The sequence below is a fragment of the Salarias fasciatus genome, unplaced genomic scaffold, assembly GCF_902148845.1.
Source record: "Salarias fasciatus unplaced genomic scaffold, fSalaFa1.1, whole genome shotgun sequence".
NCBI classification, from domain to species: Eukaryota; Metazoa; Chordata; class Actinopteri; order Blenniiformes; family Blenniidae; genus Salarias; species Salarias fasciatus.
This window is the reverse complement of record NW_021941390.1, coordinates 226193-243692: the sequence shown is the minus strand read 5'-3', so window position 1 is coordinate 243692 and position 17500 is coordinate 226193. Positions and strand designations below refer to the sequence as shown.

General features: G+C 56.0%; 1 protein-coding gene across 1 annotated transcript in view; it reads left to right on the top strand.

The window, feature by feature from the left end:
* LOC115385520 (centrosomal protein of 131 kDa-like) overlaps window positions 1–17500 on the top strand; it is a 75046-nt gene that overhangs the window by 10059 nt on the left and 47487 nt on the right. Inside the window, exons 4-15 of the mRNA XM_030087585.1 lie at window positions 4033–4150; window positions 6204–6331; window positions 6760–6864; window positions 8706–8858; window positions 8926–9028; window positions 9101–9217; window positions 9335–9842; window positions 10710–10768; window positions 10861–10971; window positions 11223–11382; window positions 11459–11553; window positions 11632–11812. Coding sequence (XP_029943445.1) covers window positions 4033–4150; window positions 6204–6331; window positions 6760–6864; window positions 8706–8858; window positions 8926–9028; window positions 9101–9217; window positions 9335–9842; window positions 10710–10768; window positions 10861–10971; window positions 11223–11382; window positions 11459–11553; window positions 11632–11812 — 1838 coding nt within the window. The remainder of the gene's footprint in view (window positions 1–4032; window positions 4151–6203; window positions 6332–6759; window positions 6865–8705; window positions 8859–8925; window positions 9029–9100; window positions 9218–9334; window positions 9843–10709; window positions 10769–10860; window positions 10972–11222; window positions 11383–11458; window positions 11554–11631; window positions 11813–17500) is intronic.

Below are 17500 nucleotides of genomic sequence, written 5' to 3'. Positions count from 1 at the left end.
CCTGACCTGAACCCAGACCCTAAACCTGACCTGAACCCAGACCCTAAACCTGACCTGAACCTGACCTGAACCCAGACCCTAAACCTGACCTGAACCTGATCATAACCCTCAACCAAAAATCAGCAGGGGGGCGAGTCCAGTAGCAGCAGGGGGGGGGGGTCCAGCAGCAGCAGGGGGGGGGGGTCCAGCAGCAGCAGGGGGGCGCAGGGGGACGGGTCCAGCAGCAACAGGGGGGCGGGTCCAGCGGCAGTCCCTCACCCTCCTGGTCCTCCTGGTCCTCCTGGTCCTCTTGGTCCTCTTGGTCCTCCTGGTCCTCCTGGTCCTCCTGGTCCTCCTGGTCCTCTTGGTCCTCCTGGTCCTCCCGGTCCTCCTGGTCCTCCTGGTCCTCCTGGTCCTCCTGGTCCTCTTGGTCCTCTTGGTCCTCCTGGTCCTCTTGGTCCTCCTGGTCCTCCTGGTCCTCTTGGTCCTCTTGGTCCTCTTGGTCCTCCTGGTCCTCCTGGTCCTCTTGGTCCTCTTGGTCCTCCTGGTCCTCCTGGTCCTCCTGGTCCTCCTGGTCCTCTTGGTCCTCTTGGTCCTCCTGGTCCTCCTGGTCCTCCTGGTCCTCCTGGTCCTCCTGGTCCTCCTGGTCCTCTTGGTCCTCCTGGTCCTCCTGGTCCTCCTGGTCCTGCTGGTCCTCCTGGTCCTCCTGGTCCTCCTGGTCTTCATGTCCAGCCAGACACCTGGAGGCAGAAGGCGGGGGTGGAGCCGGAGCCAGACTCAGGGTCTCTGTCTGTTCTGTCCTCCGGTGAACAACCAGGCGTCTGAACACGGCCGCTGCTCCCGGGAACAGAGCGTGTTACATTTGAACATGTCGGGGGAAACGGTGCCGGGTGGAGCAGTTCCTGCTGCTACGGGAACAGAGCGTGTTACATTTGAACATGTCCGGGGGAAACGGTGCCGGGTGGAGCAGTTCCTGCTGCTACGGGAACAGAGCGTGTTACATTTGAACATGTCCGGGGGAAACGGTGCCGGGTGGAGCAGTTCCTGCTGCTACGACTCGCCACTCTGATCCGCCATGTTTGTTTCCCGCTGTGTTTTCCCGGGGTTTGTCCAGACGCCGCACGCAGCATGTGCAGAACAAGAGGTTGGTTTGAGTGGGGATGTCCTGATACAGGACCAGATCTTCACTGTGGAACAGGAGTAACCAGGGCCCTGAGTCGGGTTTTTAAAAACCAGAACATTTGGGTTTTTGGCGGTGTTAGCATGGCTGTACGTAACCGGGTCGTCGCTGATGTTCTGGTCATGAAAGGTTCTGACTGCGTGTGAACGCAGTGCCTGGAGCTCCAGCAGCTCGGGTCCTGTTTCTGCAGCCGGGTCGTGTCATGTGATCGCCGAAGGCAGAAGCAGGGACCGTTCCTCCACCAGTGACAGGTCCGCCAGTAGAAAGACTGAAAGAGGTCAAACCAGGGCATGAAATTCCTCAACATTCTAACAGGCCCTCCAATTTTTTTCAGCAGGTCCTCAGAAAAATTTAACAGGTCCTCACAAGTTTTAACAGGTCCTTAATTTTCAATTTTGTAAAATGCTGATCAAAAACAGGATCCAGCAATAATTTCTTAATTAAACCGTTGTATTTTGTTGTGCTTGTTTAGTTGTGTTTCTATCTGCTGCTCTGTGTCTGGGATGGGAGATCTTCTCATGCTGTATGGCCCACCCTCAGTTGCAAATTTATGAAATGATTTTTATTTATTTTGCTGCAGGTATGCATGTTGCTAATTGCTGGTTGAAGCATCCCGGCTTTGACTAGTTCCTTTGGTGGTGGCGGCTCATTCACCCTGGAATCCACACCGGCACAAACCACATTTCTTATCATGTCGTTGCTCCCAGTTGAAACTAAATATTTTAGCTAAGATCCTGCTGATGGCTGTGAATGTTGGTGTAGATTCTGGTTCTGTTCAGGTCTTAATCTGACCAGGTTTTGTCTGTGTATGTATCAGACCCTGGAGGACCAGTAGACCCTGGAGGACCAGTAGACCCTGGAGGACCTCTCTCACTGATGTTCATTGACGTCGTTCTGTATTTGCGCCCATGCCTGCAGCTGTGACGGCCTCATTCAGGGCTGGAGAACTGTAGTATCGCAGTAAATCATTGACTGTTTGGCAGATTTGCATATTCACAGTTACTACTGTTCACACCCACTGCTGTCATCGTGTTCTGAAGTCTTTGTTGTTTGGAGTTCACAGCAGTACCTCCTTCAATCCAGCAGAGGGCGCATTGTGGTTGTTAGATGCATGGTGCAGCGTGAAGCACAGAGAAGAAGAATGTGAGAATGGAACCCCAGAGTTACGAGGCGTGTTGGTTCTGATCGATTCATTAAAAGAGAAGCGACGCAATGTCATGATAGAAAAGCCAACAGGCGGTCCGGACCTGCTCATATGGACCCAAACCGGTCCGATCTCAATCGGCCCCCGCCGCCATTTTATAGGGAATTCCGCGTGCTGTCAAACACCAAGTGGTGCTGGCAGTACTGCCAGAACCAGAACCAGAACCCTGAGATCAGCTGCTGGTTCCTACACTGACAGCAGAACCAGAACCAGAACCAGAACCAGAACCCTGAGATCAGCTGCTGGTTCCTACACTGACAGCAGAACCAGAACCAGAACCAGAACCCTGAGATCAGCTGCTGGTTCCTACACTGACAGCAGAACCAGAACCAGAACCAGAACCCTGAGATCAGCTGCTGGTTCCGACACTGACAGCAGAACCAGAACCAGAACCAGAACCCTGAGATCAGCTGCTGGTTCCTACACTGACAGCAGAACCAGAACCAGAACCAGAACCCTGAGATCAGCTGCTGGTTCCTACACTGACAGCAGAACCAGAACCAGAACCAGAACCCTGAGATCAGCTGCTGGTTCCTACACTGACAGCAGAACCAGAACCAGAACCAGAACCCTGAGATCAGCTGCTGGTTCCTACACTGACAGCAGAACCAGAACCAGAACCAGAACCCTGAGATCAGCTGCTGGTTCCTACACTGACACAATGAGGTCTCAATTAGTTTTTTTTTGTTGGAAAATACATGAAACATCATGATCATTGTTGTTCTGTCTCTGTTTCAGCTCCTGCTGTCTCTGTTTCAGCTCCTGGTGTCTCTGTTTCAGCTCCTGGTGTCTCTGTTTCAGCTCCTGGTGTCTCTGTTTCAGCTCCTGGTGTCTCTGTTTCAGCTCCTGCTGTCTCTGTTTCAGCTCCTGGTGTCTCTGTTTCAGCTCCTGGTGTCTCTGTTTCAGCTCACGGTGTCTCTGTTTCAGCTCCTGGTGTCTCTGTTTCAGCTCACGGTGTCTCTGTTTCAGCTCCTGGTGTCTCTGTTTCAGCTCCTGGTGTCCCTGTTTCAGCTCCTGGTGTCTCTGTTTCAGCTCCTGGTGTCTCTGTTTCAGCTCCTGCTGTCTCTGTTTCAGCTCCTGCTGTTTCTGTTTCAGCTCCTGGTGTCCCTGTTTCAGCTCCTGGTGTCTCTGTTTCAGCTCCTGGTGTCTCTGTTTCAGCTCCTGGTGTCTCTGTTTCAGCTCCTGGTGTCTCTGTTTCAGCTCACGGTGTCTCTGTTTCAGCTCCTGGTGTCTCTGTTTCAGCTCACGGTGTCTCTGTTTCAGCTCCTGGTGTCTCTGTTTCAGCTCCTGGTGTCTCTGTTTCAGCTCCTGGTGTCTCTGTTTCAGCTCACGGTGTCTCTGTTTCAGCTCCTGCTGTCTCTGTTTCAGCTCCTGCTGTCTCTGTTTCAGCTCCTGGTGTCTCTGTTTCAGCTCACGGTGTCTCTGTTTCAGCTCCTGCTGTCTCTGTTTCAGCTCCTGCTGTCTCTGTTTCAGCTCCTGGTGTCTCTGGAGTGAGAATAAATTTGATTTGAAGTCATTGTCTCATGTTGTTCTGGGCCTCAGTCTGGGATCTAGTCCTCAGTCTGAGATCTGGATCTGGTCTTTGGTCTGGGATCTAGTCCTCAGTCTGGGATCTAGTCCTCACTCTAGTACCCGGACCTCACTTGTGGATGCTGATTGTGTCCCCCAGGCCGGCCTGGGACCGGGACCAGGACTACTTGTCCCTGTTTGACAGCAGCTCAGATGGACGCAGGAAGCTGGCGAGCCTCGGCAGGACGTCGGGGGACGGAAGCACGTGGAACGTTCTGGTAAACAACATGAAGAGAACAGTGCGTTTTGAGCGGCGGCGGTCACACAGTCACCTGGTGGATGACAGGAATCAGAATCAGCTCTATTGGCCAAGTCTGAACATGACTAGCAAAGAATTTGACTCCGGTTTTTCACTCTACAAGAAAAAGAAGAAGCAAATGGAGCAGCAGTGAGAATCACTGGACTTTATGTTGGAGGATGAGAATATACTTAGAACAGTTCTGAAAAGCAGGGAATGACTGTATTTACAGTTGTATGAACATGTATAAAGAAAGGGGGCGGTGCCGATGGACAGAGTGCTGAGGCTCTCCAGCCTCGCCTGCTGCTTCCTGTCAGAACACTGCTCATCCACCGGGGGCAGCATTTCCGTCATTTGGTTCTTCTTGCTGCTCGCTCCTGAGAGCCGACCACTGACGGACCAAACACATGGCGGATGTCATGCAATGACAGCAGCCGCTCCACTGGGGGCGCCGTCGGCCCAAATGGACGGACGTTGGCCAGATGTATGGAGGGGGGCGGAGCATAAACCCCGCTGTCTCAGTTCGACCAGCTCGGGGCGTCGTCCCCGTCTGTCCCCGAGAAATCCCAGAGAGCCGCTGCTCCGCCGGTTAGAATCTGCCGCAAAACGGTCCGTGTCGGAAAAAACCGGGGACAAAGTTCCGAGAATGGAGTTTCCTGTGTTTCTGAGCTCTTCCTGGTGAAGGCGATCAGAGAAGGATGGCTAAAAGCCGGACAAAATACGAAAAACAAGCCAAGTAAAAGTAAGAGAGAGCGGCGTGCTGAGGCTGCCGTCTGCCGCGCCATCTTGGAAAAGCAGAGAGAACGGCAAAGTATAGCGCAGACTCCTGCTGAGAAGTGAGAAGTGAGCAGCAGCTCCCTCTGGTGGTGCTGAGGAGAAGTGAGCAGCAGCTCCCTCTGGTGGTGCTGAGGAGAAGTGAGCAGCAGCTCCCTCTAGTGGTGCTGAGGAGAAGTGAGCAGCAGCTCCCTCTGGTGGTGCTGAGGAGAAGTGAGCAGCAGCTCCCTCTGGTGGTGCTGAGGAGAAGTGAGCAGCAGCTCCCTCTGGTGGTGCTGAGGAGAAGTGAGCAGCAGCTCCCTCTGGTGGTGCTGAGGAGAAGTGAGCAGCAGCTCCCTCTAGTGGTGCTGAGGAGAAGTGAGCAGCAGCTCCCTCTGGTGGTGCTGAGGAGAAGTGAGCAGCAGCTCCCTCTAGTGGTGCTGAGGAGAAGTGAGCAGCAGCTCCCTCTGGTGGTGCTGAGGAGAAGTGAGCAGCAGCTCCCTCTGGTGGTGCTGAGGAGAAGTGAGCAGCAGCTCCCTCTAGTGGTGCTGAGGAGAAGTGAGCAGCAGCTCCCTCTAGTGGTGCTGAGGAGAAGTGAGCAGCAGCTCCCTCTGGTGGTGAGGAGGAGAAGTGAGCAGCAGCTCCCTCTGGTGGTGCTGAGGAGAAGTGAGCAGCAGCTCCCTCTGGTGGTGCTGAGGAGAAGTGAGCAGCAGCTCCCTCTGGTGGTGCTGAGGAGAAGTGAGCAGCAGCTCCCTCTCGTGGTGCTGAGGAGAAGTGAGCAGCAGCTCCCTCTGGTGGTGCTGAGGAGAAGTGAGCAGCAGCTCCCTCTGGTGGTGCTGAGGAGAAGTGAGCAGCAGCTCCCTCTAGTGGTGCTGAGGAGAAGTGAGCAGCAGCTCCCTCTGGTGGTGCTGAGGAGAAGTGAGCAGCAGCGCCCTCTAGTGGTGCTGAGGAGAAGTGAGCAGCAGCTCCCTCTAGTGGTGCTGAGGAGAAGTGAGCAGCAGCTCCCTCTAGTGGTGCTGAGGAGAAGTGAGCAGCAGCTCCCTCTAGTGGTGCTGAGGAGAAGTGAGCAGCAGCTCCCTCTGGTGGTGCTGAGGAGAAGTGAGCAGCAGCTCCCTCTAGTGGTGCTGAGGAGAAGTGAGCAGCAGCTCCCTCTGGTGGTGCTGAGGAGAAGTGAGCAGCAGCTCCCTCTAGTGGTGCTGAGGAGAACGTCCAGTCTCCAGAGATCGTCTGTGTTCAGGTGAACTCTTCATAAATAACTGCTTCTTGTTTCTCCTCGTGAGGACGACCAGCCCAGAGCCTTGGCTCCGCCCTCCTCCACCTGCAGCTCTGCCGGTGTGGTGGAGGCTCCCAGCAGCAGCAGGACAGAGGCTGGCCGCAATCTGACTGACAGCTACACCGCCAACAACAGGTGGGCAAGTCCACCTCCTCCACCTCCTCCACCTCCTCCCCCTCTCCCTTCACCACCTCCACCTCCTCCCCACTCTCCCTCCACCTCCTCCACCTCCTCCCCCTCTCCCTCCACCTCTTCCCCCTCTCCCTCCACCTCCTCCTCCTCTCCCTCCACCTCCTCCCCCTCTCCCTCCACCTCTTCCTCCTCTCCCTCCACCTCCTCCACCTGCTCCTCCACCCACCTGTCTCTCCACTGTTGCATTCTGGTCCTCTTCCCTGCTGATCAGCTGCTGCTGCCTTCAGGACTTACACACACACACACACACACACACACACACACACACACACACACACACACACACACACACACACACACACACACACACATCCTGTCCTGCAGTAGTGGGTTTGGGTGGAGCTGTGGCGATGAAGCTGTGTGTTCCTCAGGAGCAGTAAGGGCGGCGTGGGGAACTCCGTCACCACCATCTTCCAGAACAACCACTCCGACAAGCCGCTGACGCCCAAGAGCTCCAACCAGAAGCCGTCCTTCAAGTACGTCCCAGACCCGGTCCAGCGGTTCCTGAGCCCCCTGCGGAGCGGCAGCCTCACACACACTCTGTAGTCACGGAAATTTTACACAAATGAGAAAAACCTGCCATCCTCACTGGAACGGCCTCAAAGCAATGTTCTTAAAAAAGAGACGAATAAAACTCAAACTAGACCCTCCAAAAAACACGATTATGCGATTGCATGAATTCACACATAAATCACCCTTTTGCCGCTGATTATGCAGGGGCCACATATTTTCCAAAGGGCGCATAATTCCCGCAATAATCTCACATTTACCGCAAAAAAAAGAGAAATGGTCTCGCTTGTAGCGCTGTGACGCTCAATGAACGAGTCGGTCGTTTGAACGGCTCTTTTCAGTGAACGATGAGACCCGGATCAGCTGTCGAGAGCGTTCCTTTGTGCTTATAGTCCACGCTTCCTTCACCTGTCTCCCGAGTGTCTCCCGAGTGTCTCCCGAGTGTCTCCCGAGCGTCTCCCGAGCGTCTCCCGAGTGTCTCCCGAGTGTCTCCTGCGTGTCTCCTGAGTGTCTCCTGAGTGTCTCCTGTGTGCCTGATGAGTCCAGCTGTCTCCGCTGCCTTCATGTGAACAACTGGCGAGTTTCACTTTTCCGCAGCAGCTAGCTAGCGGAGGAGGAGTGTCCAGAACCCGGAGAGGAGCCGGTGTTTTGGAAGAACTGGTTTCCCTGTTAACTGGCGACTGGGGTTCTTTCTCGTCCCTTGTTGCTGATAGATGTTAAAAACCAGACAAAAAGCCGTTCAGACCATTAAAGCTAGGGTTGGCGATCTTGCAAAACTAGCATTTAGCACGAATGTAGCATCTCCCCAAGGCTCCACCCAGCTCCCACCCCATTGGAGGAGCTCCCGCTGGGAGCGGAGACGTTCGCGTCGCTCCCGCGTCCAGTGCGTTCCTGGCGTAACCTGTCCTCAGCGCTTCGTTTCTTCGTTTTTCTTTATTTGCTCTACGCCAAGTTCTGGCGCACTCAACGGTAAGCAAACCCCCAACATTCTTCTCCGCCGTTCTGCAACCACGCTCCGTCCTTCTACGCCGCACTGAACCAGGGTCAGTGCACGCCACTGACCTGTACGCGCAGGGGGCAGGTCGAACGGCGAAGGGATTTGATTGGTTTAAAAAAAGGTGTCCCGGCAAGACGATTGGTTGCTGTTTTTCCCGTTTTACTCCTGCTGTAGATAGCGGATATTTTCCAAACTACTTTAAAAACACGCTATGAATTGTTTCCCATCGGGTCATAAAGATCATTTTAACCCGTATTTAAAAAAATGAATCTCATTCAAATCGCCAACCCGAGCTTTAATGAGTCTGATTTCAACGTCTGCTGCTACTAGCAGCAGCAGGAAGTGCTGATGATCGTCGGTCAACAGTTAACAAGGAAACCAGTTAATTTGAAACACCGTGTTGACCGTTTTATCACAGGTTTTAGCAATTGAACACACACACACACACACACACACACACACAGTGGGCACGTTTACATGGACCACGTCTAAGCGGATTGTACGTGGAGCTGATTGTAAAATGTGTCATGTGAACACTGAGAGGATCCGCTTCACTCGGAGCGGATTGTGTTTTGGAGCCGACTGTAGGAGGTGGTCTACACCGATCGTCTCAGTTCAACGGGACCGGCTCCTCGCTCTGTGCCATCTACAGTAAATGTATGAGAAATGCATCTGTTACTGTGTCCTGCTGTGTGAATCTGGGCAGGTTTTACCTCCAGACGGTCAGATGTGTGTGATGTTTTTGTCAGTTTTACATTTGATGCATTTGATTTGTGAAGCTTTGAAGGATTTCTGACATTTCTCCCTCAGCAACCTCCTGAAGGCCACGGCCGCCGACGGCCTTCCGCCGGACACCGGCTCCCTCACCAAGTCCCAGAAGAACTTCTCCGCGTGGTCTGGCGGCAGCGGCTCCGCCCGGGCCCCGGCCCGGAGGTCAGAGGTCACCGAGGAGGAGGCCGAGAGGTCCGACGCTCGCTCCGCTCCGGTCCAGGAGGCTCCGGGGCTCACCGCCGCTGTCCTGTCTCCACAGGTTCATTCAGCAGGTCAACCGGGCGGCCGTCACCATTCAGCGCTGGTACCGGCGCCGCGCCGGCCGGGCGACGCTCAGACGCTTCCTGGACCGTACAAGAAAGGTAGGTGTGACTGCGCCGGCTCCTCGCCGGTTTGCGCCTGCTTCCGCTCGCTGCCCGTCCTCTCTTCTGCAGGAGTCGGAGGAGAGAACGGTGGAGGACGGCCGGCCAGAAGAGCCGCACAAGAAGGACCGAGACAGGAAGCGGATCCGGGAGGAGAAGGCTCGCCTGGCCCGCCTGGCCGCCGTCCAGGTGCCCAGCGCCGCACCGGCGTGGCTTCACTCCCTGACAGGGTGGACTGAAATATTTCCAGGGCCGTAGTTTCATCTGCTCCGCTGTCCTCTGTCTCCCCCTGCTGGTGTGTGGCAGGAGCTGCAGCAGCAGAGAGCACAGCGAGCTGCACAGCACAGCGGTGTGGGGAGCCGGACCAAGCCCCCCAGGACGTCCCCCACCACCCAGGGTCCGGCTCCACCCAGCAACAGCGGCCCCAGGACGTCCCCCACCACCCAGGGTCCGGCTCCACCCAGCAACAGCGGCCCCAGGACGTCCCCCACCACCCAGGGTCCGGCTCCACCCAGCAACAGCGGCCCCAGGACGTCCCCCACCACCCAGGGTCCGGCTCCACCCAGCAACAGCGGCCCCAGGACGTCCCCCACCACCCAGGGTCCGGCTCCACCCAGCAACAGCGGCCCCAGGTCCCCCATCACCCAGGGTCCGGCTCCACCCAGCAACAGCGGCCCCAGGACGTCCCCCACCACCCAGGGTCCGGCTCCACCCAGCAACAGCGGCCCCAGGACGTCCCCCACCACCCAGGGTCCGGCTCCACCCAGCAACAGCGGCCCCAGGTCCCCCATCGACTTCAGAACCAGGAGGACAGGTCTGAGCTGCTTCACTCCTATTTTCCTACTTTGAATGACTTCCTGTGGTCAATCAATCAGTGTATTTCTGTACAGCCCAGCATCACAACAGCAGCGGCCTCAGAGGCTTCAAGATGTTACTTTGGTTGGTAAAAATAAAAACGGTGAATAAGCAGAATGTCAGAGAACACTTGACACGATCGGATGCCAGTGTCCACGTCAGTACACCGCACACACCTGGATGCACATCTGAACATGCGCCTGAACACACACCTGAGAGTTTGAGTGAAATATTGACCTCCAAAATAAAATCCTTTTGACCTTCCTACAGAAAATGCTGCTCAGTCCTAAAAGGTGTGTGTTGTCTCCCATTTTTCCACATTGCCTCCATCATAATGGACTAACAGGATATATGCAGACATTATTAGGGTGGTATTAACACACCTGATCTTTGTTTTCCAGTCAGATTCTTTCCATAATTGACCTTTGACCTGCCCACATATCCTTCCATTGAGCATCTTCAAGTATTATGTTTAGTTCCAGCTTAATGCCATCTGTGTTTGGTGAAGTATGTTTTATTTATCTTAGAAATGTGTGTGTGAGAGGCCTTCTCCTGCTCTCACAGGGACATTCAGGTCCAAACCTGGACAAACGGGGGGGGGGGGGGGGTTGAATTCCCTGCTTACTGGTTGGGTCTTCTTTTGAAACATCGTGGCTCATATTTACACACAGATGAGACATTTTCAGCAGGCTCCTTCAAAACGTTCAGTTTGATTCTGCAGTTTGAATCAAGTTCTGGCCAGTTGGCTTAATTATCCAGAGACGTTGGCCTGATGTGATATCTATGTATTAAGTGGAGTGAGTGTGTGTTTTGATGTGCTCCACAGACTCCAATGTGAGCGCTGAGCGGAGCTTCAGGGCCGACTCCCCTGCTCAGCGTTCTCAGGTGACTGAAGCGTTCTTCTCCTCAGGACCTCCCAGCTTTGCTGTCCGGGTCCCATCAGGTTTGGTCTAGCTCTTCTGGTCTTTTCTCTTGAGGAGCAGGAGGGCGGAGCAGAGGAGGAGGAGGACCCTGGGCAGCAGCTGCAGCGTCTGGACAGCCACAGGGAAGCGATTCGGAAGGAGAGCGCTCACGTCAACACGGCTGAAGTACGACCTTTCTGGAAAGCACGTTTAGAAACGAGCTCAAGAAATGGTGATTTAGTTCCTACAAAAAAAGATGCTTGGCTTTTTTCTGAGTTAAGGAATTATGAAAACATTGCTTGTGTTACTCACAGCTGCTGTTAACTGGGAGACATTTCTGCACATTTCTTCTTAAATGGCAGTGACTTCAAACAGCAAGGTAACAAACTGCTCCGGAGGTCCTGATTGGTCTCTGTCTCCCCCTGGTGGTGTGGTAGGAGCTGCAGGGAGCTGTAGAGGCAAAGCGGGAAAACCCGCCACCGGCTACAGGCGTCACACCAAACAAGGCCATCAAGATCATCCCGGGCAGTAAGAATGCAGCTTCAGCCAGCAACAAGCGCTGCGTGTCTCCCTGCGATATGAAAACCAGGAACTCAGGTCTGAGCGCCATCCCCTGCGCCACACGGCCAGCCCATCCACCGTCTTTTAACATGGGAGCCTTTTGTTTCCACAGACTCAAACCTAGACATCATTCCTGACGTGGCCGAGCTCAGCTTCAGAGGTGTTTACCCTGAAGCGTCCAATCGGAGAGGCTCCCAGTGCTCAAAGGTAAACTCCGAGCGGAAGATCAGTCACTGCTTTGCGCAGCAGTGTTAACCTGAGACGTGTGTGTTCTCTGTGCTGCAGAGGTCGGTGAGTGTTGAGGAGCAGAGGCGGGGAGCCTCGTCCAAAACCGTCCTCAACGAGCTGCTGGACACCCTGAAGCTGTTGGAGGAGGAGCCGGAACAGCTGGCCGAGTCCCAGAGCCGCCGCAAGGACAAATACGCCTGGATCGATGAGGTGGGTGTTCATGTGCTCGACTCCAACCGTCAGTACAACGTCAGGCCGTCAGGCCGTCAGTGCAACGTCAGGCCGTCAGTGCAACGTCAGGCCGTCAGTACAACGTCAGGCCGTCAGTGCAACGTCAGACCGTCAGTACAACGTCAGGCCGTCAGTGCAACGTCAGGCCGTCAGTGCAACGACAGGCCGTCAGTGCAACGTCAGGCCGTCAGGCCGTCAGTGCAACGTCAGGCCGTCAGTGCAACGTCAGGCCGTCAGTGCAACGTCAGGCCGTCAGTGCAACGTCAGGCTGTCAGTGCAACGTCAGGCCGGCAGTGCAACGTCAGGCCGGCAGTGCAACGTCAGGCCGTCAGTGCAACGACAGACCGTCAGTGCAATGTCAGACCGTCAGTACAACGTCAGGTAGTCCGTACAACGTCAGGCCGTCAGTACAACGTCAGGCCGTCAGTACAACGTCGGGCCGTCAGTACAACGTCAGGCCGTCAGTACAGCGTCAGGCCGTCAGTACAGCGTTAGGCCGTCAGTACAACGTCAGGCCGTCAGTACAACGTCAGGCCGTCAGTGCAATGTCAGACCGTCAGTACAACGTCAGGTAGTCCGTACAACGTCAGGCCGTCAGTACAACGTCAGGCCGTCAGTACAACGTCAGGCCGTCAGTACAGCGTTAGGCCGTCAGTACAACGTCGGGCCGTCAGTACAACGTCAGACCGTCAGTACAACGTCAGGCCGTCAGTGCAACGTCAGACCGTCAGTGCAACGTCAGACCGTCAGTACAACGTCAGGTAGTCCGTACAACGTCAGGCCGTCATTACAAGTCAGGCGTCAGTACAACGTTCAGGCCGTCAGTGCAACGTCAGGCCGTCAGTGCAACGTCAGGCCGTCAGTACAACGTCAGGCCGTCAGTGCAACGTCAGACCGTCAGTACAACGTCAGGTAGTCCGTACAACGTCAGGCCGTCATTACAACGTCAGGCCGTCAGTACAACGTCAGGCCGTCAGTGCAACGTCAGGCCGTCAGTGCAACGTCAGGCCGTCAGTGCAACGTCAGGCCGTCAGTACAACGTCAGGCCGTCAGTACAACGTCAGGTAGTCCGTACAACGTCAGGCCGTCAGTACAACGTCAGGCCGTCAGTACAACGTCAGGCCGTCAGTACAACGTCAGGCCGTCAGTACAACGTCAGGCCGTCAGTACAGCGTCAGGCCGTCAGTGCAACGTCAGGCCGTCAGTGCAACGTCAGGCTGTCAGGCCGTCAATACGTCAGGCCGTCAGTACGTCGGGCCGTCAGTACAACGTCAGGCCGTCAGTGCAACGTCGGGCCGTCAGTACAACGTCGGGCCGTCAGTACAACGTCGGGCCGTCAATACAACGTCAGGCCGTCAGTGCAACGTCAGGCTGTCAGGCCGTCAATACAACGTCGGGCCGTCGCTACAACGTCAGGCCGTCAGTGCAACGTCAGGCCGTCAGTGCAACGTCAGGCCGTCAGTGCAACGTCAGGCCGTCAGTACAACGTCAGGCCGTCAGTACAACGTCAAGCTGTCAGTACAACGTCAGGCAGTCAGTACAGCGACAGGCCGTCAGTACAACGTCAGGCCGTCAGTACAACGTCAGGCCATCAGTACGTCAAGCCGTCAGCACAGCGTCAGGTAGTCAGTACAACGACAGATCGTCAGTACAACATCAGGCCTTCAGTATGTCAGGCCGTCAGTACAACGTCAGGCCGTCAGTGCAACGTCAGGCCGTCAGTGCAACGTCAGGCCGTCAGTACAACGTCAGGCCGTCAGTACAACGTCAGGCCGTCAGTGCAACGTCAGGCCGTCAGTACAACGTCAGGCCGTCAGTGCAACGTCAGACCGTCAGTACAACGTCAGGTAGTCCGTACAACGTCAGGCCGTCATTACAACGTCAGGCCGTCAGTACAACGTCAGGCCGTCAGTGCAACGTCAGGCCGTCAGTGCAACGTCAGGGCCGTCAGTGCAACGTCAGGCCGTCAGTACAACGTCAGGCCGTCAGTACAACGTAGGTAGTCCGTACAAAGTCAGGCCGTCAGTACAACGTCAGGCCGTCAGTACAACGTCAGGCCGTCAGTACAACGTCAGGCCGTCAGTACAACGTCAGGCCGTCAGTACAACGTCAGGCCGTCAGTGCAACGTCAGGCCGTCAGTGCAACGTCAGGCTGTCAGGCCGTCAATACGTCAGGCCGTCAGTACGTCGGGCCGTCAGTACAACGTCAGGCCGTCAGTGCAACGTCGGGCCGTCAGTACAACGTCGGGCCGTCAGTACAACGTCGGGCCGTCAATACAACGTCAGGCCGTCAGTGCAACGTCAGGCTGTCAGGCCGTCAATACAACGTCGGGCCGTCGCTACAACGTCAGGCCGTCAGTGCAACGTCAGGCCGTCAGTGCAACGTCAGGCCGTCAGTGCAACGTCAGGCTGTCAGTGCAACGTCAGGCCGTCAGTACAACGTCAGGCCGTCAGTACAACGTCAAGCTGTCAGTACAACGTCAGGCAGTCAGTACAGCGACAGGCCGTCAGTACAACGTCAGGCCGTCAGTACAACGTCAGGCCGTCAGTACAACGTCAGGCCATCAGTACGTCAAGCCGTCAGCACAGCGTCAGGTAGTCAGTACAACGACAGATCGTCAGTACAACATCAGGCCTTCAGTATGTCAGGCCGTCAGTACAACGTCAGGCCGTCAGTACAACGACAGGCAGTCAGTACAACGTCAGGCCGTCAGTACAACGTCAGGCTGTCAGTACAACGCGGGTTGTCAGTACAACGTCGGGCCGTCAGTACAACGTCGGGCCGTCAGTACAACATCAGGCAGTCAGTACAACGTCAGGCTGTCAGTACAACGTCGGGCTGTCAGTAAAACGTTAGGCCGTCAGTGCAACGTCAGGCCGTCAGTACAACATCAGGCCGTCAGTACAACGTCAGGCTGTCAGTACAACGTCGGGCTGTCAGTACAACATCAGGCCGTCAGTACAACGACAGGCAGTCAGTACAACGTCAGGCCGTCAGTACAACGTCAGGCCGTCAGTGCAACGTCAGGCCGTCAGTACAACGTCAGGCCATCAGTACAACGTTAGGCCTTCAGTACAACGTCGGGCCGTCAGTACAACGTCGGGCCGTCAGTGCAACGTCAGGCCGTCAGTGCAACGTCAGGCTGTCAGGCCGTCAATACGTCAGGCCGTCAGTACAACGTCGGGCCGTCAGTACAACGTCGGGCCGTCAGTACAACTTCGGGCCGTCAGTGCAACGTCGGGCCGTCAGTACAAAATCAGGCCGTCACTACAACGTCGGGCCGTCAGTACAACGTCAGGCCGTCAGTGCAACGTCGGGCCGTCGCTACAACGTCAGGCCGTCAGTGCAACGTCAGGCCGTCAGTGCAACGTCAGGCCGTCAGTACAACGTCAGGCCGTCAGTACAACGTCAGGCCGTCAGTACAACGTCAGGGCAGTCAGTACAACGTCAGGCCGTCAGTACAACGATCAGGCCGTCAGTACAACGTCAGGCCGTCAGTACAACGTCAGGGCCGTCAGTACAACGTCAGGCCGTCAGTACAACGTCAGGCAGTCAGCACAGCGTCAGGTAGTCAGTACAACGACAGATCGTCAGTACAACATCAGGCCTTCAGTATGTCAGGCCGTCAGTACAACGTCAGGCCGTCAGTACAACGACAGGCAGTCAGTACAACGTCAGGCCGTCAGTACAACGTCAGGCTGTCAGTACAACGTCGGGCCGTCAGTACAACGTCAGGCCGTCAGTACAACGTCAGGCCGTCAGTGCAACGTCGGGCCGTCGCTACAACGTCAGGCCGTCAGTGCAACGTCAGGCCGTCAGTGCAACGTCAGGCCGTCAGTACAACGTCAGGCCGTCAGTACAACGTCAAGCTGTCAGGCCGTCAATACAACATCAGGCCGTCAGTACAACGTCAGGCTGTCAGTACAACGTCGGGCTGTCAGAACAACATCAGGCCGTCAGTACAACGACAGGCAGTCAGTACAACGTCAGGCCGTCAGTACAACGTCAGGCCGTCAGTGCAACGTCAGGCCGTCAGTACAACGTCAGGCCATCAGTACAACGTTAGGCCGTCAGTACAACGTCGGGCCGTCAGTACAACGTCAGGCCGTCAGTGCAACGTCAGGCCGTCAGTGCAACGTCAGGCCGTCAGTGCAACGTCAGGCCGTCAGTGCAACGTCAGGCTGTCAGGCCGTCAATACGTCAGGCCGTCAGTACAACGTCGGGCCGTCAGTACAACGTCGGGCCGTCAGTACAACGTCGGGCCGTCAGTGCAACGTCGGGCCGTCAGTACAAAATCAGGCCGTCAGTACAACGTCGGGCCATCAGTGCAACGTCGGGCCGTCAGTACAACGTCAGGCCGTCAGTACAACGACAGGCAGTCAGTACAACGTCAGGCCGTCAGTACAACGACAGGCAGTCAGTACAACGTCAGACCGTCAGGCCGTCAGTACAACGTCAGGCCGTCAGTACAACGTCAGGCCGTCAGTGCAACGTCAGGCTGTCAGGCCGTCAATACGTCAGGCCGTCAGTACAACGTCGGGCCGTCAGTACAACGTCAGGCCGTCAGTGCAACGTCAGGCCGTCAGTGCAACGTCAGGCCGTCAGTGCAACGTCAGGCTGTCAGGCCGTCAATACGTCAGGCCGTCAGTACAACGTCGGGCCGTCAGTACGTCAGGCCGTCAGTGCAACGTCGGGCCGTCAGTACAACGACAGGCTGTCAGTACAACGTCGGGCCGTCAGTGCAACGTCGGGCCGTCAGTACAACGTCAGGCCGTCAGTACAACGACAGGCAGTCAGTACAACGTCAGGCCGTCAGTACAACGTCAGGCCGTCAGTACAACGTCGGGCCGTCAGTACAACGTCAGGCCGTCAGTACAACGACAGGCAGTCAGTACAACGTCAGGCCGTCAGGCCGTCAGTACAACATCAGGCCGTCAGTACAACGTCAGGCTGTCAGTACAACGTCGGGCTGTCAGTAAAACGTTAGGCCGTCAGTGCAACATCGGGCCGTCAGTACAACGTCAGGCCGTCAGTGCAACATTGGGCCGTCAGTGCAACGTCAGGCCGTCAGTGCAACGTCAGGCCGTCAGTGCAACGTCAGGCTGTCAGGCCGTCAATACAACGTCGGGCCGTCAGTACAACGTCGGGCCGTTAGTGCAACGTCGGGCCGTCAGTGCAACGTCAGGCCGTCAGTGCAACGTCAGGCCGTCAGTACAACGTCAGGCCGTCAGTACAACGTCAGGCAGTCAGTACAGCGACAGGCCGTCAGTACAACGTCAGGCCATCAGTACGTCAAGCCGTCAGCACAGCGTCAGGTAGTCAGTACAACGACAGATCGTCAGTACAACATCAGGCCTTCAGTATGTCAGGCCGTCAGTACAACGTCAGGCCGTCAGTACAATGACAGGCAGTCAGTACAACGTCAGGCCGTCAGGCCGTCAGTACAACGTCAGGCTGTCAGTACAACGTCGGGCCGTCAGTACAACGTCAGGCCGTCAGTACAACGACAGGCAGTCAGTACAACGTCAGGCCGTCAGTACAACGTCAGGCCGTCAGTACAACGTCAGGCTGTCAGTGCAACGTCAGGCCGTCAGTGCAACGTCAGGCCGTCAGTGCAACGTCAGGCTGTCAGGCCGTCAATACAACGTCGGGCCGTCAGTACAACGTCAGGCCGTCAGTGCAACGTCAGGCCGT